The sequence below is a fragment of the Zeus faber genome, assembly GCF_960531495.2.
Source record: "Zeus faber genome assembly, chromosome: 1".
NCBI classification, from domain to species: Eukaryota; Metazoa; Chordata; class Actinopteri; order Zeiformes; family Zeidae; genus Zeus; species Zeus faber.
In genome coordinates, this window is record NC_137193.1 from 9,157,394 (window position 1) to 9,180,122 (window position 22,729).

The window sequence follows — 22,729 nt, forward strand, 5'->3', positions numbered from 1 at the left end:
GATAAAATAATTGGAAAGATTGTGTTACCCCCCCACCCATATTTGCTGAAAATTGAACTTTTTTTTAAAATATAATTAAACAGGAAACACTGAAGAACGACACTTGTAGAATCTGTAAATATGTTTGAAACAAAAAATATATAATGATAAACCTATGAAATAAAAGCAAATGCTGATCAAACTCGTCGCAGGTTTTTTTTATTTCATTTTTTATTTCGCCGTTCCCCTTTTTGTGTAATCGGCCCTGACTTCACCAAAAGATTACAGCCGTGGTGATTGATTCCAATCGTGCATGAAAATACTCGCGGCCTGCCACAGCCTATCTGGGTCAGCAGCGCGGGCATGGGGGCAAGATGGAGAGAGGGAATAAGCAAAATAAATAAAGAGGTATAGAGACAAACACAAGAAAGTCGGCTTGAGAGGAGGAGGAGGAACGTCGGGGAGCCGGATAGAGAGATAAGTGAGACGGGAGAAAAACAGCAGGATGTTTTGGGGCTCCTTCAAGAGGCGAGAGGCAGCGTCTGTTTTTAAAAATATCCCCTCACAGCACAACGCACACGCTCGCACAATGGTAAAGAGCAGAAGAAAGAGGGAACAAAAGAGGGAGAGAGAGAGAGAGAGAGAGAGAGAGAGAGAGAGAGAGAGAGAGGGATTAAAAATGGATGTATCACTATGGGGGCTCGGTGTGGTGTGGAGTGCTAGATTTGCAGCAAGATGGTATAAATGATGGATGATGAATTCCTCTCTCTCGCTCTCTCTCTCTCTCTCTCTCTCTCTCTCTCCAACTTTGTTAAAATAATTAGCGTGGCCAACTCGGTCAACGTTTTTTTTAATTATTTATTATTTATAATTGTAATTATTTATTTATTATTATTATTATTTATTTTTAATATTATGATGATGATGATGATGATGATGGCAATTATAATTATGATTATGATTATTAATATTGTTATTGCTATTATTACTATTATTACAATTATTATTATTATAATTTTTTTTTTTCGGGGTCAGATCAAAATGGCGATCAAAGTTTTTGGCACTTAGAAACCGTCTATTCCACAGACCTGAATGATAGTTGTATTCAGGGCAGTCCGGACAATTTGTCGTTCAAGTTTCATCCACATCGAGCTGAATTTGCGGAAGGAATTGCAAAAAACGGTATATTTTTCACCCCTCACGTGTACACATTGCAGACTGCTGATTGGTCACATAGAAGCGTCACTGTGATGCGACACTGCTTCATCATTGCGTGACACGGCACATCCGGCACCAACTCGTAGGACACGCCTACGCGGCTGCTCGGCTGCGGAGAGACAGCACCCGCACGCTCCTGTTATTGTTCTCGGGATCTTTTAAAAATATGTGCATTTTAGACACAGACTCCTGGAATACAAGCAGTTTGTTAACTATCAACAACGCGTAGTTAGAGTTTGGACGAGTACACACATGTGTAAGGACAGCTGTATACAGACACACAGCACAGTGAGTTAGCCCTCAGAATTTATAGAAATTCCAGAGATATATATTTCTACAGAAACCTATGTCTATATTTACCTGCATATGCCAGCATACATTTGTATTAGTGCTTAGATATGAAGCCAAATTGATAGTATACTGCAAACGTTACATTATACTGTATGTCTTCCTGAATTGCAGTTAGTTATAACAATTACCATAATCAGTTACACAGTGAAAGAAATTTGTATTTTTTGTGTCTGTGTTATGAATGAATTGCATTCTTTTAGTGTTTTTGTGCTCCAGATGCCACGGAAAAGCAGAAGGTCTTAAGACAGCAAAGAAGTGATGGGCAGCATTGGTGCTGCCTTAGATGTCAGCCACTCTCACACTCCAGATGTCTGCCTCTTAAAAAAAGACAAAAAATGCTCTTTGAAAACTTTGAACAAAACTCTGAAAAGCCTGGAAAAAGAACTGAAACAAGAACTGAGAACACACCTGAAATAGCCACAAAAAAGTGCCTAAAAACATCTCTGACAATAGTTAATGCAGATAAAGTGCCTTTATATATACCTGTTGATTCTCCACACATCTGGGTGTTAAGAAGCTCATTTAATCAGGGTGATGCACAGTTTGGAGCCTCCAGGAACGAGCAGTGTGCAGCTTTCAGTTTGACAGCCATACCTAAGAGCAAATACGCAGAAGCGCCGACGCACAGAGATACAGATCCAGGAGACACACCAACTAACCTGGAACCTATGCATTGCTGCCTGCAGCTGTAATTATCATAATTATATTTCTAATTATAATTATAATCATTATTATTATTATTATTATTATTATTATTATTATTATTATTATTTATCACTTTGATTGATTGATTGATTATGTATTTATATATGTGTACATTTATTTATCTATATATTTATTCATTTATTTATTTATTTGTGCATTATTATTTATTTATTTCCCATCCCTTCCCATCTCCCACTACTATAATTGCAGTCTGGCCTTTGCATGTTTTTTTTTTTTTGTTTTTTTAAATTTACATAAACACTCGATTCACAGTTTTACGTTTTTGTGAGCGTTACTAATTCATTCTATGGAATCTGGAACTGATGCCACAAAGAAGGAAGAAAGGGAGGAGCAAAGGCAGAAAGGAAGGAGGAAGAAGGAGGGATTGAGTAAGGATAGGAGGGAGGAAGCATAGAAGAAGGAGGGAGGGAGTGAAGGATTGAAGGAGGAAAGGAAGTAAGGAATGAGGGAAGGAGAGAGGGAAGCAACAGGGTAATGAAAAAGGGAAGAGGAAAGAAGGGAGGAAGGCAGGAGGGAAGAATAGAATAGGGAAGGAAGGAAGCAAGGACAGATGGAAGGAGGGAAGGAAGAAGGGAGTAAGGAATGAATGGAGCAAGACTGGATGGAAAGACAAAGGTTAGGAAGGAGGGAAGCAGGAAGGAAGGACAGAAGAAGGAAAGAGGGCGGGAGGGAGGAAGGAGGGAAGAATGAAGGCAGGAAGGAAGGAATGAGGAGGAAGAAGGAACAAAGGCAGGAAGGAAGGAAGGAAGGAAGGAGGAATAATGAGGAAAGAAGGAAAGTAAAGCATGGAGGAAGGCACCCACACACACACACACACACACACACACACACACACACACACACACACCTATGTTAGCGACAGTGGACATTCATTCTACACCCACCAAATGTAAACCTCTGGTTCTGGTCATTGTGAAAAAAACAAAACCATTTTCTTTGAAGGTATTTCCCCATATTATTACTGCAAATGTGCTTTTTTACATTTCTAAAATAAAGTGTCAAGAAGGGACTTGCATCCTTGAATGTCGACCTATCAAAGATGGCCTCCATATAAATGTCTGTACCCATTCAAACACACATTTGGTCACACACACATGCACACACACATTTTTGACACAATCGATGGATCCCAGCCGAGAGCCCGGGGACTGTGGAGTTTTGACTGAATTGACGGTGTGGTGTGCCTAATGGATTATATCGGAGACCGAAAGACATTACACGACCCATCGTCCAGTTGTAGTTTATAGGGAGTGGAGGCCGTGCAGGGATACACAATAGCCTTGTGCAACAAATATCAAGAAAAAAAACAAAAAAAACTGTCAAAAACAGTTTATGGATCCCTCCCACCCCTGCTCCCTTGTTGAAAGTTGAGAGAGAGTCTTCCTTTCCCAAGAGTTTGTATCGACTCGCACCCTTAGAAAAGAAGATTCCACCGGCTAGTGCAACAACCAAGGCAAACACAAAATGAACATTACGTTTGTTCAGTCTTTGTAATGAACTGGAGGCGTGATTCACGGGAATTATCTACTGCTGTAATCATTATTTATTATGATATTATTTTCGGCCTAACATCTTAACAAGGACAAAATGATTGAAGGCATTCTCGTATTTTCCTTTTGACGCCTCAGAAAGTTATTTTGTACTGCAGGTGCGCGAGATGTTTCTGCAGGAATATCTTAAAAATCCCAAACAGGGACCAGTTTTATTTTGTTGTCACTGTCAGGCTTTGTGCAGGCTTTAAGACAATTCTATTCAATAATGCAGTCTCATTCAGTAGCTGTCTGACAAACAAACAAGTAATTTAGACTTCTCTTGCAGGATGTAGTCACGACTTGAAGCAGGGAAGGATAACTTTGCACTGACGGTTCTGAAACGTCCGTGAGAAAAGTACTTAAAATTTCGCTCCATTGAACCTGTACAAACTCAGAATGCGTGCGGGGATCTTTCACGACATTTCACCACTTAGATGCTTTAGTCCAAAGTATGTTTTGCTGTATGTTATGTTATTTATTTGATTTATTACATAGCGGCTCCCGGAATCCAAGCGCGCTTCTGTGAGACTAATGGATCATGTCAGAATGTCTAAGTGCCCCACGTACGTTCCTTGGTGTGCACCTCTGCAAACAATTGGGACCTCCTCTCAGGGCTCTGGGTGTGTTTGGAGGGGAGAAAAGGACTAACAAACACACGCATGCTATTCACTATTCACACACGTGTCAGTGGTGTGACACACACACACACACACACACACACACACACACGCACGCACACACACACACACACACACCAGCAGCACCGATGAAGAGACCCTTGCACGTCTCAAGAACAATACCCAATTAAACCATGAGTCACTCCATTTGTTTTGCACCCTTTGTCTCGCTTCCAAAGTGCCCACTCCTCCCTAACCCCGCAATATCTTTTGCTCAGACACACACAGCATACAAACACACATACAGGTACGCGCCAAAGTAGTATCTGTATTTCAACTATAATTGGTTCCCAAGCACCCATTCGTTTTGGTGGGGGGGGGGGGGTTGCTGAGCCTCTCGGCAAGTGAGATAAGTAGGAGGGCATTACCGCCGCGCAAACATGATTAATGACACGCTTAGGCCCCCGCTGCCTACTCTTAAATACCTCTGGCGGGGGTGGGAGGGTGGGGGAGAGAGTGGCGTGGAAATCCCTACCTGGCGGTTAAGGCTCAGAGAACAGATGCTGGTGCCGCTGCCACCGGCGTCTCCCTCTTTTCAAGATGATCGGGCATGGGAAGAAATCTATGTCACTGAGGACGGCTGTAAATCAGGTGTAGATTTACAACGACACTTCCTTGGATAGCTTAATGTTAAATCGCTGAACCGGTTGAAACACGCTTGGCGGCACACCTGGAGATCCCCCGTTGGAGATCTCTCAGTTTGTGGTGAGCACTTTTCAAAATTCCACTTCCAAATTAACTCCTGTGTTGCAAGATCAAACTTGCAAGGCTGCACTAATTCATCTACTGTTATTCATCTGTTCCAACAAGAATATTAGCTCAAGTAAAATAAGTTTCAGAAAGAGAGAACTATTCGTAGTGATGAAAGATTCAAAACTCTTTTGAGATTCGCTTCTTGATGAGTCACTCTGTTCAATTTTCAGACTCTTCCTCTGTTTGATTCAGTTGGTATAATTCATGGTGAATGAGAGTCAGTTTAGCTCTGAGATGTGAATTCAATTCTCACAGGACTCCTTTCATTTTGTCAAAATTGTTTATCTTGGTCGAATGCAAAGCTAAATCTCGCATTTGATATGAATTGTGCCAAATGCCTTGACCTTTTTTCACCTTGGACTTTAATTTAGTCCCCAGTAATTATTCTCAGTCAGTCGAAGATTCACTCTTTATCCGGAGTGACTCCCTATTCCTGAGTCATTGAAAGTCCCTGTAAAGTGAATTCAGTCACTTCTAAACACATTATTCATGTGAAAAGACTGCAACCGATGTAGTACTGAATTGTGGAGATTCACCGTTAAACAGTTTCTCACCATTTTTGTTGATTGAATTTTTGGTCATGCCAAATTTATGACTCGATGACGTAGAGTGGTCAGCACCATACAAACACCAGGTCGGAATCTGAGCTTCAGTGGTGATAAGCTAAGCTAATGCTTTGTTTAGCATTAGCTGCATGCTAGCTGGCCAGCAAGACATCTAAACATGGAATTTACTCCAATGTAAACATTCATATATTAGGCCTGGTTTCTGCCGCCAGCGTTTCAGAAGACAGGGAACTGCCCTTTTTTTCAAGATTTTGAAACCTAATTTAATATACTTGGCAATTTTTTTAATCATCCAAATTTGGCAGGGTGGTTAATAATACATTTTTCTGTGGTGTGACAAACTCAGAACACATTCATTTTTGCTTCACAAGGACTTCAAAAGATTTGTTTACAATGAACAAATTGTTTGTCAATTGTTTGACTCTTACATTGCTAATTTTTAGTTACAGCTATCGCAATCGATGAATAGGAATAGAGGGTAAAATAGAACCTTCCCCCCTTCCCATCTCCCAAAAAGGAAGCAAAAAGGGAGGGAAACAAAGCAGATAGAGAGAGAGAGAGAAAGAGGATAACAAAACACAAAGATGGTGTCAGTACAGGCCTGAAGTGTGACTGTGTGAGACAGTTGTCAGACTATGAAATGAGCGATGCAGAAGGAGAATGTGGATGGGTGTATTTCTTTCCGCCTCATCATACAAGAAAGCTGCCGTGAAACGTTGTCAGATATTCCGCTGACAAAACGGACAAAGAAACTGAAAAAAAAACACTTTGAAAAAGTGAAAGACACTCACGAAACACATAGACTCTTAAAATCTGTCCTCAGACACAGCATAGAGACTGGATAGAGACAGAACAGGATAAGGGAGCAGAGCAAAGGGTGACGAGGAGGGAGGCAAAAATCGGCAGAGTGAAGATAAACGATGAGGACGAGTAACAGCAATTTGAGGAAAATGTTTTGTTGTTCTAAAGGGGTCATTCTTTTTGAGAAAGGGTGAGAGGGCCAGACTGTTAAGAGTGAAACGGCAATTCTTAAGCGAAGTGAAGTGACTTCCTTTTCCCCTCATCAAGGAAGCCTCAGATTCCTTCAGGAAACCCTGCACTTGAACTTCCTGGAGACATGTGTCCTACTGAAAGTTTTTAATGATTGTATTAGTACTACCATGTCTGAGGTGAGATGTAGTAATTGTCCTCCTAAAGGTAGTACAACAGTTGTATCAGCATTGTGGCCACGTACCCTCTGTATGTCTGAGGTGAGTTGCAGGAGTGATGGGGAGGCTGTGGCTCGGAGAGTCTCCGTCCCCCTTACTGGAGAATTCAGACTGACGTAGGCCACAGCGCTACTCTGCAGGACAACCCTGTTATCCTAGGGACACACACACACACACACACACACACACACACACACACACACACACACACACACACACACACACACACACACACAAACACATGATATCTTCAATACATTTACCACTGTCCCCATCATCATCATCCCAATCACCTTTGACCAGTCATCATGACCAACTTATCTCAACCTGGTCATCATGATCATTTGTGGCCATGTTTGTCATTCTTGTGCTTATATGTTTCCTTGACACTGACACTTTGTGCTGTTCCTCTTCAGGCGCCCACACATGACAAGCGTCAGGGAGCCAGCTCACCATGGAGTCATACACAGGATAAGCCATCTAGCAGAGGCGCTGTAATTTTACAGGGTCACAGTACAATTCCAATGCTGTATTGGTCTCTGAGTTCTGGGAACTCAGTGCCTCCGTTTGGTTCAGATTTATATCTCCTATCATTCCTCCTATGTCATGATTGAAAACCAAGCCTTGTCTGAGCACTAGGTATACCTTCCTCATAGATAATGGCTCTGGAAGCACCAGAGATGTTGCCATTTGTCATGGGTATTATCCTTCTTTATTATACTGTTTCTTGCTAACTGTCCATGGTGAAACTAATAACCTGTATCCAGTGTTGGGGCCGTTACTCAAAAAAGTAATTCATTACACATTAATCGTTACAGAAAAATAAGCAATGCCTTAATTTACTTATTAGAAAGTAATTTGTTACATTAGCCATTAGATTACTTTTGCGTTACTCCGCAACGTCACCTAAGATGCATTAATAATGCATATTAATGCATAATTGCCATGCATAGCATTATGCCTTCCTGTGTCCGAGCATGCATTGTGTTCACACTTTGAAAGTTATGTTATTAAGTTTTATAGTTAAGTACAAGTTTTTAATGTTGTATACAAGTGTTGTTCAGTGTAAGTAATCGTTTCTGTTTATATTGTAAGTGTTTTGGGGAAATAAGCATTGAAACCATGATGGACATGGATGATGCTGTTCGGTTTGATGACTCCAGCGTTAATTTTTATGCTGTGGAAATCTGCGTCTCTCAGTTTGGTTAGCCAATAAAGAGACAAAAGCAAAGCAAACGTTGTCTTACTTCACACAGTACACGCATTATTAGAAATTGTAATGTGACTACTGCATTTAGGAACAGTAATGTGTTAAATTACTCCTCACAGACAAATGTAATGTGATTACTTTGTACCGCGTTACCCCAACACTGCCTTTATCTTCATTTAAGACTTAGGGTCAATTGTAGTTGCATCGCCCCATTATCCATTATCGCAGTTTTAACCTTAAAGGACTTTGCTGCACCACATTCAGTTTTGGATGGAATGCCCCTGAACTAACGGCCTCATCAAAGCGAGTAAGAACTCCCCCAAAATAACTCAAAGGGCAAATGAAAGACTTGAAGTGTAAAAAGGATCTCCCTCTGGGAGGGCTAGGCGAGCAATGCTGCCAAGGAAGCAGACACCAAAAGGCCAGCACACAAGAAAAACCTACCAGTGAATAAAACAAACAGACCTGTGCTGTCTCCGATAACCTAAATCCACAAGCAATGATGCTTGAAATTTACTTGGCCCAAAAAAGACGTGCTTAACCTTACCTCTCCCCATTGGAAGGACCCAATGTTCCCGAGGGCCGAACCCCCCCACGAGCAAAACACAGTGGTGCGGTCCGGTGTCCAGCCATGTTTGGTCTGCTCGGTCATGGTGGCGATGAGCTGAGTCATGATGGCTGAGGCTCCACCTCCCTGGCTACTGTCATGTTGACTGCCAACCAGTACATAACGGTCTGGAAAAGCAAGGCAAAAATGATTAAAAATGCAAAAGCAAAGAGAAAATACTAGACGCTTTCCTGTTTGTATATAAATTGCTATTAATTGAGCGCATGTAGCTTCCTGTAATGAGTTGTCAAGGTTCTACTTTGTTCATCGCATGTCAATACGTCACATGCTTTACTCATCTTCTTAGATTGATATAAATTCACAATGGGCATGTGGGCCTAAGAACTGGACCATGGAGCAATGGAAAAAGGTGGCCTGGTCTGATGAATCATGTTTTCTTCTACATCATGTGGACAGCTGGGCTTAGGGTCTGATTCGACTGGGCATCTGTGGGATGTGCTGAAACAACAAGCTGGATCCATGGGTGCCCCACCTCACAACTTACAGGACTTATCTGGGTCCATGGGTCAGAGCAGTTTTGGTGGTGTAAGGGGGAGCTACAGAATATTAGTGGTTATTAGTGATGGTTTTAATGTTGTGGCTGATCGGTGTTTAGCCCTGGTGCGCTGTTTTTGGTAAAATATCTGACTTAATAAGGAAGAAGATTTCTGAAAAAAAGAAATGAAAGTGAATTCTTATAATTAAAAAAATGTATACAAATGGGATAGATGTCTTGCAGTGTATTTGTGGGGATGGGATAGTTTGAGCAGCTACACCTGACCTGGATCTAGGTGATTGGGTCAGAGTGGCTGCATACCTGTTGCTCGTTGGTTGGTCTAACGGGCAACAGGTAAAACTCCCATCCTCACACACACTCAGTATAGGAGCCCTGTCATGACATGTTCCATCTGCTCCTGGCTAATTCCACCTAGCCTCCTCTCTACAATATCCGGGTGTCTACAACCCATCGTCGTCTGTGTCTCTGTGCCGTAAGGGCCTAAAAACGCCACTCAATTATGCTTTAAAGGAATAACATCATGGGGATCAACAAGGGCTTTTAAAAAAAAGGAAATGTGACCAAAAAAAATTAAATTACACTTAACACTATTATTGAGGATTCTGGACACAAACTACTTGGAGATACTGCCTTTCCAACATTCCCCTACAGTCTTAGCATAGGTTCTCCCAAGATTCAGGGCATTCCTTGCTGATTGAATGATTTTATTTTAAACTTTTATTCTAACAACTACTTGATTTTGTAATACACTTTTGTTATTGTGAGATACAGATTATGCAGCTTTAAGAACAGTTTTAAACTTGAATAAAGTACCGATCATGCCACCTCATATTCAGAAACATAAATCCCAGTGACACATGGCTGCTGCCTGGGGAATTAATAATTTTCCTGAATTCCTGTGGTTTTCAAACTCTCTCTCTCTCTTAAGGACACACTGACATGATAACTCTCTGAGGTATATACAGTCACAGAGAGGCCTGAATTACAAATCATTTACATGCACATAATATATCTTAAATGCCTTTTTTACATCTTAATTTTCTCCATGTCTAACTTGTTTTAAAAAAAATTGCGAAAAGCTTGTCCGGCATACCAAGATAGCTATAGCATATCAACATTTCTGGGTATGAAACCGTATAGTCACACAATGGTGTGTGGATTAAAAGTTATTTGAATAAAATCAGTCGCTCATAACTTGAACGATTGATTTAATTTCAAGGACGTGGACTCTCCGGTCCATCCACAAGATGAATTACAATCTGAAAAGAAGTCAGACATACGGTACAAGTGATGGACCTTCTACTTTGGCATTATCTCAAAATTAAGGAATTTCATGACAGTTGATCACAGGAGATTTGTCAAGATTGTAAAATAGACGAAAGTCTCTGCCTCTGCGGACAGAAGGGTATGAGAAGCTCTATTCTTCTGTAAAAGTGTAACGTTTTGGCAAAACTCCCTGATCTAGGACTACCTGAGAAATCATGGACACGAACGGCCGAAATGAGATTTCTCCGTGGCGGGGGCACGGTCACTGTCTGTGACAGGGTTTGGTGCTCCAGTGATCCAGGAGGACGCCAGGTTTGAGTATCTGGTAATAATAATATATATTCATATACTGTATTATATCTCCCAGCAGGCTTTGGAAACACCCAGGGATCCCCCGTACACCCTGGGAAGGGCTCGAGGAAGGCGCCGGGGAAAAGCCAATCAGAGGTCTGGGCCGCTCCGCTCAGCCTGTTTCCCTCGCTGCTTTGACCCCTGATAAGCAATTTTCAAAGACAGATGGATGGGGAAAAAGCATTACAAAATGTCTTCACATTTAACGTAAAAGAAAAAAAACATTCGAGAGCGCATAAATGTTCGTTCCAATATGGGCAAGCTTGGGGAAAAATGACAGAGCCGAGATGTATGATCGTATGGCAACAAGCCGTTAAAAGCGCCATCTCTCCGGAGATTTGTAGCTCATATTACCTTCTTTAGTGGCCCATTATGACTGGCTAATATCACAGTGTAAATCAGCCTGGTAATATATTTTATTTCCTCCCTCCGCCCCCTTCCACCAGCCAGCCAGCCATGGATATGGCAGGTAGCCACGGCAACGGTCGGTCGGAAGGAGATGTGTGCAGTGTGTGTGTGTGTGTGTGTGTGTGTGTGTGTGTGTGTGTGTGTGTGTGTGTGTGTGTGTGTGTGTGTGTGGTGGGGGTTCCATACTGACAGATATAGAGGAGGGATGTTGATGATGTAAAAAGGCGGGGGGGGGGGGCAAGATAAAATAAAAGTTCGACAATTAAAGGCGGAGGAGGGAGGGGAGGGCGGGATAAGAGTAGGAGTGGTCTCATCATTAAACAGCACTAAAAAGGGACACGATATGTTTCCAAGTGACCTGAGCTGACACAGCGCGGGGCTGGCGGGAGACGGGGAGAGGGGAGGGAAAGCGAGGCAGAGAGAGAGAGAGAGAGAGAGAGAGAGAGAGAGACAGGGAGAGAGAGTGATTATTCCTACTGTTGCGTCTTAATTGTAAGACGTTCGACGGTGTCTCGCCTCAGCGACACAAACGTAGAATTTGTCATGCCGGTTTGAAATTGAAAATGGAATTGCCAGGGAGCGAGATGGTGCGGGAGAGATGAAACCACAAGCAGAAATAACGAGGGTGGGAAAACAGAATGGGGAGAAGGCGAGGGACAGAGAGAGAGAATAAGAGGAGGGGGGACAAAAACAATGGAGAGCAAGAAAGAATGAGTCTGAGATGGAGGCATGAAAGACAGCTCCAAAACAAGGGAGGGAAGGAGGGAGTGACGGAGAGAGGTGTAAGGGAGAGTAGGAGGGTTGCTGGAGAAGACCGTGGAGGACGGAGACACACCTTTTGAAGAAACATCTGAAATGGCAAATAAACAAAAGCCCGAGCAATATGGATAGGTAAATAAAGCGAGAGAGAGAGAGAGAGAGATAGAGAGAGAGAGAGAGAGAGAGAGAGAGAGAGAGAGAGAGAGAGAGAGAACATTGTTTAACAGAGGCAGTTTGTCACGGAACCGGAGAAAATGCCGCTTCAGCATCTGAGGCTGCGAGATCCTCAGTCAGCACACACACACACACACGCCGACACCGACGCACCACACACACGCACACACACACGCACACACACACACACACACACACACACACACACACACACACACACACACTAGTAGACCACATTGATGAAAGCACAGGTAGAGAGAATATGCTTCTATTTTTGGGTTGAGGTTTGGCTTGTGTATGCTTTACGTAGTGTGCACATAAAGCTGCATTTAGCAAATTCGCTCTCTCTGTCCATAGGCGGGTTGGGGTTTGGGGTTAGGGTTTGGGGTTAGGGTTAGGCCTAACATCTCAAACACATATTTTGTTTGAGGTGTGGCTTGTGTACGCTTTACTCGGCATGACGCAAATTCGCCCTTTGCCGATAGTAAAGGGATACAGTATTACAACAAAAATGCCCTTCATATTCAAAATACAGCAATACTTATCCGTCCCGCAGTAGCAAGGTGTTAGAATTAAAATTTAAAATATTCAGAAAAAGTGAAGATATACATCGACAGGGCTGCAGGGCACTGAGGGTAATCGTTGGATATCGATGGACTTACCCGGGTTCCTCTTCCCGTGCAGATGTCCGACTAGGTTGAAGATCTTCTTGTAGGCCCACTGGTTTCCCACGCTCAGCGTGATCCTCTTCCGTTCTGGGGAATTTTTCCGGACAAGGCAGGACAGACCGAAATTAGAAAAACACTGTAGACCTTCCGTTATTGTCTCCCCCCGTTTTATCTCTCTTCCTCTTGCTGCCATGCACACGCACACAGTCCCAGTCGGACTTCAGAAAATTTGATTAGGCGGTAGACTGACTGCGGGATATAGACTTTGAATTCATTTTCCAGCGTGATGGTACAGAGAGGACTCTGATCCCTCATTGTTTTAGCGATAACCCAGACAAAGCAACTCAATGAGAGGCGTCGTGCCTCACAGCTTACGCCAACAAAGTTAGGAAAATGCCAAGTCAAACTGCCAAGTCATTTTAAGAACTTAGCCACGCCATGGCCGTGGAGATTCGCTAACTGAATCTTGTTTCAAGGATCCCACCAGTGCGATGGAAATATTTATGTATACACATACTGTATGTGGGTGTTAAATCGGTTGCAATGAAAGATAGGATATGAAAGATATTGCAGAGGGAAATATCAAAGTCGTATCGAAGCCTGTGGTCTATGGTCCCCTGCGCACTTTGCCCTGATTCCATTCATTAAACTCTCTTTGGGATCCTTTCCTAGATGGGTGGCGGCACAATCCTACAGTTGGCGGCGCTGTTGTCTCGTAGCTCCAGAGACCTGAGTTGGAATCTCCGTCCAAAGAGTCTGTCAAAGACATCTACAAAGACATGTAGATGAGGATAATTGGAGACCCTGAATTGGCTCTAGATGGTAATGGTGTGTGTGTGTGAATGTGTGTGACACAGCAATGGACTTGCCTGCGATTCAAGGTGTCTACGGGCCCACAAGAATGAAATATGATTGGGTGAGGGAACAGGCAACAGGAATGGTACTGGGGGCTCAAAGGATAGATAGATAGATAGATAGATAGATAGATAGATAGATAGATTTTTAATCAGCAATCTGCTATCTAGGAAAGAATCATTGAAGGCTTTGACCCCGTCATCACCACAGCGTGGAGGAGATGAGTAAACTCCATCCATTTTAATTGGAAGGACAATTGGGACCCTCCCACCATACTGAATAGCCATGGTTATATAACGGTAACATGTAAAACGTCCAACTAAGTTTGTCATCACGACTGCACAAAATGGCACTGCAAAATGTGCCTGCGAAAAACTCAAATCTTAGGCCAGAGGGGGGAACCCCTGTTTTAGAACAACTTAATTCTCCATTTCACAATGCACTTTTCTATCTGTAGAGGCAATCAAAGGCAATGTTTGCATTTTGTTTAAACTCCGATGTGGGTTAATTAAAGTGAAGCTAATGGAAGTTCCTCAAAAGTATGACGTCCTCCCTTTCTCTGCGTTAACTCCGGACCAATTAGGGAACAAAGGTTATCACAGGGTGGGTGCTGAATACCAATCGTCAGTACAGAGGACCACATGAAAGATCGGCTAAGGACCTGAGGGAACCATCACCCTCTATCTCGCTTTCTCTCAAAGAAACATTGTTCTCTTCTTCATCTTTAATCTTTTCAAGGCCATGTTCAACTCCCCCTACTTTTTATGTACCTCCTACGCTCTATCTTCTCAATCTCTCTTTCTTGCCCCCTCCCCTTCTACTCCTGTGAAGCAGAATCATCCTTTTTTTGGTGTAGAAGTTAATTTGCTGATATCAATAACTTCAAAGCATACATAGAGTGGTATGTCTTGTGACCCCTCCCCAACGCCTTCCCCAGTGATTTCATTTTTGAGTGCAAAACCAAGAATGGCTTCTGGAAAAGGATGAGTAAGCTCTGTTGTTTGACAGCTTGTGCAAATAAACTTGTACATTTAATTTTGTGCGATATCACTCGTGCAGAAAGCAGTATTTAATTTAAATATATACTTGACCATGGTGCACCTGCCCCAGTAAGAAGATGGCCCATAATGTCTACATTACGATTCAAATGATTTGACTGGTGACAGGGCTGTCAGCTTTGTATTTTGTTTGCCAAATTGGAGACATCTGTTCTTCTCACCTCAGTGCAATAATCAAAGCTCAGCCTATCTGGCTCGGTAACACTGTCCTCACAGAGAAACGGTCAAAAACATGCACTCTGAGAGACTTGGAATTGCGCATGATTATGTAGGCATTTAGATTTTATGAGCTTTGTCTAGTTTGGCAACTAATTCACTCTGACCCCCTTTACAAGTCAAGTCAAGTGCAATGACACATACAATAAACAATTTAATGGTGGAGGAGACCAAAAGCAAAAAAATAAAAATAAATACAAGTAATCCTCCTGCCGTAAGAGAAACGTGGCAAGCAAAGCAAAATATAACTTAGTCTTCACACTTGAAGACAGATACAGTAATTGTCAGATGAAATTCGAGAATGCCGGGATGCTCTAATGCTGGGATCAGACTACACAATATTTTTGTCTCTCACGGTGGTTATCATGTAAAAAAAAATATTCTAGACATTCTAGACTTTTCATCGGGCGTTGTGGGGTGTCCCAGACACCACATCGCTGTTCTTTGATTATGTCACACTACAAGGGGTAATGGCCGTCTTCACCCCGTGTGAATATGAACGTCATTCCCGAAGTTCATATTCGGGACCACGCTGGAAATTTGTCGGCAACGACAAAATCGTGTCAAAATTGGGCTATTTGTGTAGTCTGATCCCAGCATAAGACTACGTTTTAACCCTAAGTCTAAGTCCTTGGCATAAAATATTGTGCACTATGGCAGGTCAAATGGCAATGTTTCTAAAAATACTCTTTAAAGTGGTTACCTGCTCATTTTTTTGCGACATTGCCACTCTTTAAAAAAATGACGATGTTGTTGTATAATTCCCCCGCAGTCACAATCTCGTTTGCACGCAACGACAAGCCTCAACACAAATGAGTTGACAAATAATTTGCGGTTGCTTTGGCGCACACAATTCGATTAACGCCACCGGCAAAGCATTTTTTAAATAAAGGGCCGTACGTGAAAAATAAATAGAGCCGTGGTGTCGACACTCCTGTTAGCTTAGGCCTGATGCGGAAAGAAGGTGATTTGAGGTGCTAGCAACTGAAAACTTCGACTCAACTCGACTGCATTAAAACCACAAGTGACGTGCAGTAGAGAAAATATTGAGGCCTCAATATTCCTAGAATAGTTTCCTGGGAAATTTACATTTTTGATGCAATAAACCTCCAGACATGTGACCAAGTCGCTCTTATCCAAGTCACAAGTAAGTCCCAAGTCATTTTTCCTTGGGCAATTCAAGTCACAGGTTATGTCAAATCAAGTCAAATCGAATCCTTAGTTAGGGCAAGTCAAGGGCCAGGTCAAGACATTTTTTTCCCTCTGTTAGTTCTCAGTCCTCCTACAACATCAACACTGCTTCAGACAGGAGTTGACCATAACTTATAACGAACTATAACAGGATCAGCAAACGCAATGATTCCCAACCTATCTGCTGGAGGGTATTGCAAGTGGGCCACCAAATCATGGGCAATTTTGCTTTATATACTATATCCGATTTTTTTGAAAAAATGAATAAATAATTATTAATTACAAAAACATTTTTAAATGTAAAAAAGAAATAATAATAATTTGTTGGTAGTTTTTCTTTAAACCCTTCAAAATGCATTATCACTGATAGATAGGAACTTATGTTAGGGCATAATACAAGCAGGACCACGATCGACGTCCACCTGTACATTTATTAACTTGAGGTGATAATCAAAGTGGATGCTTGGCGAGCATCGGGAACACTGAAAAGGAAAGGCGGACAGATGGGACAGTCCAGCCTGTCAAACAAAAAGAAAGGTTCAGAGAAAGTACATTGCTGAATATTTATCATTGTGATTTTTTTGGACAGGCATGGAAGACGAACCGTTACCGCTGAGCGTGGTGTGTTCCGAGATTTTATCAAACTAAGCTCTGAAGCCATGGGAACCTCGGCGTCACCTCGAGATAAAACTCCAACAGGACACGTCCAAGCCGCTTGAAATTTTTCGATAATAAACTCAAGGAGTATCAGAGCAAAAAGAAAGTCATCAAAACGTCATGTATTGGCGCCGAGAACGCAAATCCCGATCTGTCCAACAGAGCTGTGCGACACCTTTCCCGACGACGTATCTGGGTTTTCGGTGCTTGTGGCCTCGAAGACACAATACAGGGATAAACTGAACGTTGATCCAGATCTTCACCTGAGACTGTCGTCCCTTAAGCCACACATCAAGCATTTGGTGTCCGCCACGCAACATCAGCCTTCTCATGAGGTGAGTTCATATTAATGGTCTCCTGTTATTGTTAGTTTGACGTTACAAACCGTTATGAGAAGGTTCCATAGATATAAGATTATTTTTAACCCACCTTTTTTTTTGTTTTACCACTACTGCACTGTTTGTATAAGAATGCATATGATTGTTAAAATATACATCCTCTTAGAATGCACTGTTTGGCTCCCGTATAACTTCTGGTCAGATGTGGGCTGCGAACACTTTTGAGATTTTCAAGTGGGCTGCGAGTCCGAAAGGTTAGTGCCCGCTCGGCTAATGTGACGATTTGACATGAGCTAATACAAAGATAGAAATCAGTCTGTCAGAAGGCCAAAAATAATAGTTCTTAAGTTACTTCAGTCGACCAGAGAACGTCTGTCGACGCTAGAGCTCCATATTACCCTCAACAACCAACACATTTCAACAAGATAATTTGAAAGAAATTGAAGGCCTTGATGTGGCTGGATAGTGTTGTATTCCATTATGTGTCTCATCGTACTGGACACACACAGACAATCAACTATATAAAATGGACAGCATGACCCCATTCACTCACTCAGAACTGTTTTGAAGCCAAAAACATGGGCCAGCTTACTTGCAGTTGCCGGGTAGTTTATTTCATCATTTCCAATGGAAAACAATTGAATATTTGGTTTATATTGCATTTGAACATGAAGGGAACTTGGGGAAATGACTTGGAAGACTTGAGGGAAGAATGTATTGTTTAAGTTTGGCCTGTCCTCCAGTCACTTGCGTTTGTGTGGGTGGGTTTAAAAGTCGTTCTGGAAACAGCCCCATGGCAGGCATTCCAAACATCATTGCTTCAATTTTCGAAAGTAGCCGTGGAACCTACACACACACACACACACACACACACACACACACACACACACACACACACACACACACACACACACACACACATAGCTGTAACTCATAGACTGGACTGTCCATGTCTTCCAGCGTTCCAGTGTGTTGGCTGAATACAAACAAAGTGCCAGTAAAGATGTGGAGCAGCGACACATCAGATGTATGACAGAGGTACCCCTCCCTGTCAGGATCTTGCCCTGCTCTTGCTTTCTGTCTCTCTCTGTCTCCCTTTAGCTCTCTCTCGCTCCCTCTGTCTGTCTCTAGGTCCCAATGTCCCTCTCTAACTCCCTCTGTCTTTCTGTGTCTGGTGGACCCTGATCCTTTGCCTGTCTCCACATTAAAACTTGCACCTACTCCCAAAACAGTTTTGTGTCCTGCATTTGGGTTCACCAGACCGATCCTTAACAGAATGATCTGACCAAACATGAACCCAGTGGACTCGGTTTTTGTAGCGTTCAGGCGGGTCCTCATCGGGGACCAACATGGAGATTCACCTGCTGGCCACCAGCCTGCTAGCTCTAGGCCTGTTAGTCACCAGCATGCTTCCCGGCCTGGATGTCCCCTTCAGGCACCCTGGACTGCTCGCCCCTCGCCTGCACTCCCGTCAATTAGATGTGGGTTTGTAAGCCTGGAGCCAACCCTTGGCCTAGCTCCCAAGCCTCCGTTGCCCAGTGCCACAGAGTCTCCGCTGCCCTGCTTGCGATTCTCCTGGCAGGACTTTAGAGTTACAAAGGAGGTGTTTGAAGGGGAAGAGCCCACCTTCCTCAGGCTATTGCTATCACCTGGAAGCAGGATCTCCAAAACCTGTCATTTCAGCCTTCCAGGTCGAGGCTCAAGCACCTTCCTGAGTTGTTGGCCGATCCTGCTGAGGCTTGCCCCACTTCTGTTCCCGAGCCGTCAACCTCTCTCGCCGAGGCTCAGCACATTCCTGAGCCATCAGCCTCTCCTGCGGAGGTGCATCACATTCCCGAGCTGTCGGATTCCGTTCCCTCCCGAGGTCCAGTCTGTTCCAGTTCCCGAGCCATTCGCCGCCTTACCCGAGGTCCAGTCTGTTCTAGTTCCCCAGCCGTCGGCTGCCTCTCCCGATATCCAGCTCGTTCCCGTTCCTGAGCTGCCTTCCACTTCTACCGAGGTGCAGTGCACTCCTGGTCCCGAGCCATGGTTCGCCCCTGCCAATGCCCGGCCTCTCTGCTGCCCTCCGAAGTGGCCCCTCCTACAGGGTCCTCCTCTGGAGCAGCCCCGCTCATCTGCCCCGAGGTCGGGTCATCTCCGAGCGAGCGGTCCCAGGCCTGGCCCCCTGGTCGCCCTCCAGAAGGACTCCACCTACCTGCCCTGTTCACTTGGGCAGCCACCCCTTTGGGGGTGGGGGGTACTGTCAGGATCCTGCCCTGCTCTTGCTTTCTGTCTCTGTCTCCCTCTAGCTCTCTCTGGCTCCCTCTGTCTGTCTCTATGTCCCAATGTCCCTCTCTAGTTCCCTCTGTCTGTCTCTCTGGTGTCACATCCCTGCCACTGCACACCTGTCCCCAGTCAGCAATCTCACCACCTGTCTTCACCTTCCTCGTCACCCCAATTGTATTTAACCGATTCCCTATTCACTCTATCGCTGTCAGATTGTTCTGTGTCTCCCTCTTGAACTCTTTGTCCTGTCTATAATCCTGATTCCCTGCCTGTTCCTGGATCCTGATTCCCTGTCGGTCCATGGGTCCTGATTCCCTTCCGGGTCCTGATTTCCTGCCTGTTCCCGTACCTGATCCTTTGTCTGTCTCCACATTTAACCTTGCACCTACTCCCAAAACCGTTTTGGGTCCTGCATTTGGGTTTAGCAGACCGTATACTTAATACTTACCCACCATCCTAAAGCCCAGGTGTCCCATCCCAACTCCCGCTTAATACATTATTTAAAAAAAAAACAACACATGCACAGAGACACATTGCTTTTCCCTCATAGGCGCCACATAACCCATTTATTACTTTTGACAGCAACACAAATGAGAGAAGGGGAAGGAACATGAAGCCTACGTTTGTGAATTCACCGTGCTGCCCCCTGGCAAAGGGCACAAGTGTAGAGAGAGAGAGAGATAGATCTGAGGGAGAAAGTTTTGACAAAGAGTAATTTTCCTCTTCGTGATGAATAGCTTAACAGACAGGGGGGGATCCACAGGTGAGAGGTGACTTTTGGCGACGTAATTCAGAGGGACTGTGGAGTCAAATGCTTTTACATCTGGGAGAGATGAACGCTTTTCATCGCAGAAATTAATGTTAACTGACCGATATGTCTCTCTCTAATTTCAAAATAAGGACAGTCATCATATTGCACATGGTTATTCAATGTTTATTAGACTTTAGTTTCAGACTGTTCTTAAGTCTGGTGGTCCGTGTTTTGATTGGACCTGTAGCGCCTGCCAGAGGGCATCAGGTCAATCAGGTAGTGTCAAGGATGAGAAGGGTCCTTTAAAATGTTTTGGCTCTGCCGAGGCAGTGAGAGCTGGCGATGTCTTGCAGGGAAGGCAGAGGGTAGCTGATGATTTTCTGTGCGGTGTTGATGACACCGCACAGACCCTCTGATAAGCTCTGAGCGGCCGGGGTACCACACTGAGATACAGTACGGCAGTACACTCTCAATGGAGGAGGGGTAGAAGGCCACCAGTCGCATTTCTCCCAGCCTGTTTTTCCAGAGCACTCTCAGGAAATGTAGTTGCTGCTGTGGCTTCTTGACAACAGCCGTGGTGTTTGCAGACCAGGAATGGTCCCCAGAGTTGTGGGTTCCCAGAAATTTGAAGGTGGTAACCCTTTCTACACAGTTCCCGTTAATGTAAAGTGGAGAGGGGTCCGTGCTTCCTGAAGTCAATGATGAATTCCTTTGTTTTTGTGGTGAGTCAGTGTCAGGTTGTGTACTGAGCACCACACTGTCAATTTCTGGACCTCATCTCTGGAAGCTGACTTGTCTCCTCCTGAGATAAGACAGACTACAGAGGTGTCATCCGCGAACACCGAGCGCTACATTCCTTCGAACATCCCATTTTTGTCTCACTCCCGCCTATTTGTGCCTATGAAATATCGTCCTGGTGTCTGGAGGGTTACTGCCACCGTAAACATCTTCCGTAAACACAATCACAATCACCTGAAACAGACGAAAATATATACACATCAAAAGGCTATTGCCGGAAAGTGCAAACTTAGACAGGTGGATTCAGATTGGGAGGAGCATCCTACCTGTGAGGTCTGAGTAAATACACCTGGTAAGTGAGGACCCATGTTTCTGGTGCACTTCTAAAGTAAGAAAAATTTCAATAAAAAAGTAAATTCAGAGACAGGTCCTCACAAGTAAAGTAAAACAAAAACACACACGCACAAACACACACACACACACACACACACACTGACACACACAGGTAGAGAGAGGAGTTTGCCATCCCCGATAAGGTCTGTTGATCTCCGCCAAAGCGTCCCCCTCAAGTAATTAACCAATGGCCGGCCAATACAGCCGGGCCTTAATTGAAAGGGAATTAAAAGAGAAAAATAGGCAGAAAACGAATTAAAAAAAGACCAAGAGCAAAATAAAGCCAGCCAACAGATGGAAACAAACGATAGCGCAATCCCCAAGAGTGGTCAGAGGTTCAGCCAATCGATGGGAGACAGATTACATCTCCTCCCTCTCTCTCTCTCTCTCTCTCTCTCTCTCTCTCTCTCTCCTTGCACCCTCCATTTATTTCTCTGTCTCTCGCTTTCAATTTTGTTTCTTTTTGCGTTCTGCTCTATCTTCTTTGTTTCGACGGAAGAGCCCTGGAAGATATTAGGAGCCGTGTTCAGAAATGTCTCTTCAAATGTTTGGAAACAATCTGTCGCTGGTGGAGTTTAAAAAGCTCAATTGACAAAAAACACATCCATACAACCCTTAAAAAAATATGTATATACGTTATATTAGACAGGAAGTCGTATCTGTCACTAGAAACTGAATTTGAATCACATTATTTGAATTTGTATATTCTAACTGCAATAATTGCATTGAAAACCTGAATGTGAATAGCATAATTTGAAACTGAATTTATTTGTTTGGAACTGAATTCCAATAAACCTGAAACTGAATGCAATATCATGTCATTTTATTCATTTGCTCTAAAAACCGTATTAGATGCTCATTGAAAATCCATTCAGTTCTCATCAATTTCAGTTCGGTGTGTCTCACACATCCGTGTCGCTGAGGAAGAGCGATGGAGTGCAGGTTCACACACTTTCAGAACGGCTCCAGTTCCTGAAGCGAATTTCCCCATTCTTGGACTATTCAGAAAATCCTTATTTAAAGAGTTTTAAACCTGGAACCAAGCCAACCAGCTACGGGATGAATCGTGACCATAAAATATTTGATTCGCAGCAAAACAAAAAATTGGTAAACGAAAAAAGTTAAGAGTGAAGGAACTACTCATCCCACAAAGCATGAGGAACGATACCTTTCAAACGACTTCTGACCTCAGATAGTTTTGCACACTTCTCCTTAAATTGAACCGTTGTCCTTATTATAGTGTTCATATTGTTAATAATAGTGTTGAAATCATGGTTGTTCCGTGGTAAATAGGAAC

At 43.4% G+C, this 22,729-nt stretch overlaps 1 protein-coding gene across 1 annotated transcript in view; it reads right to left on the reverse strand.

The window, feature by feature from the left end:
• The window catches only part of naaladl2 (N-acetylated alpha-linked acidic dipeptidase like 2), a gene marked incomplete at both ends in the record, with an annotated part of 245,690 nt that overhangs the window by 101,607 nt on the left and 121,354 nt on the right, over positions 1 to 22,729 (reverse strand). Inside the window, 3 exons of the mRNA XM_080004472.1 lie at positions 7,037 to 7,165; positions 8,768 to 8,955; positions 12,965 to 13,057. Coding sequence (XP_079860598.1) covers positions 7,037 to 7,165; positions 8,768 to 8,955; positions 12,965 to 13,057 — 410 coding nt within the window. The remainder of the gene's footprint in view (positions 1 to 7,036; positions 7,166 to 8,767; positions 8,956 to 12,964; positions 13,058 to 22,729) is intronic.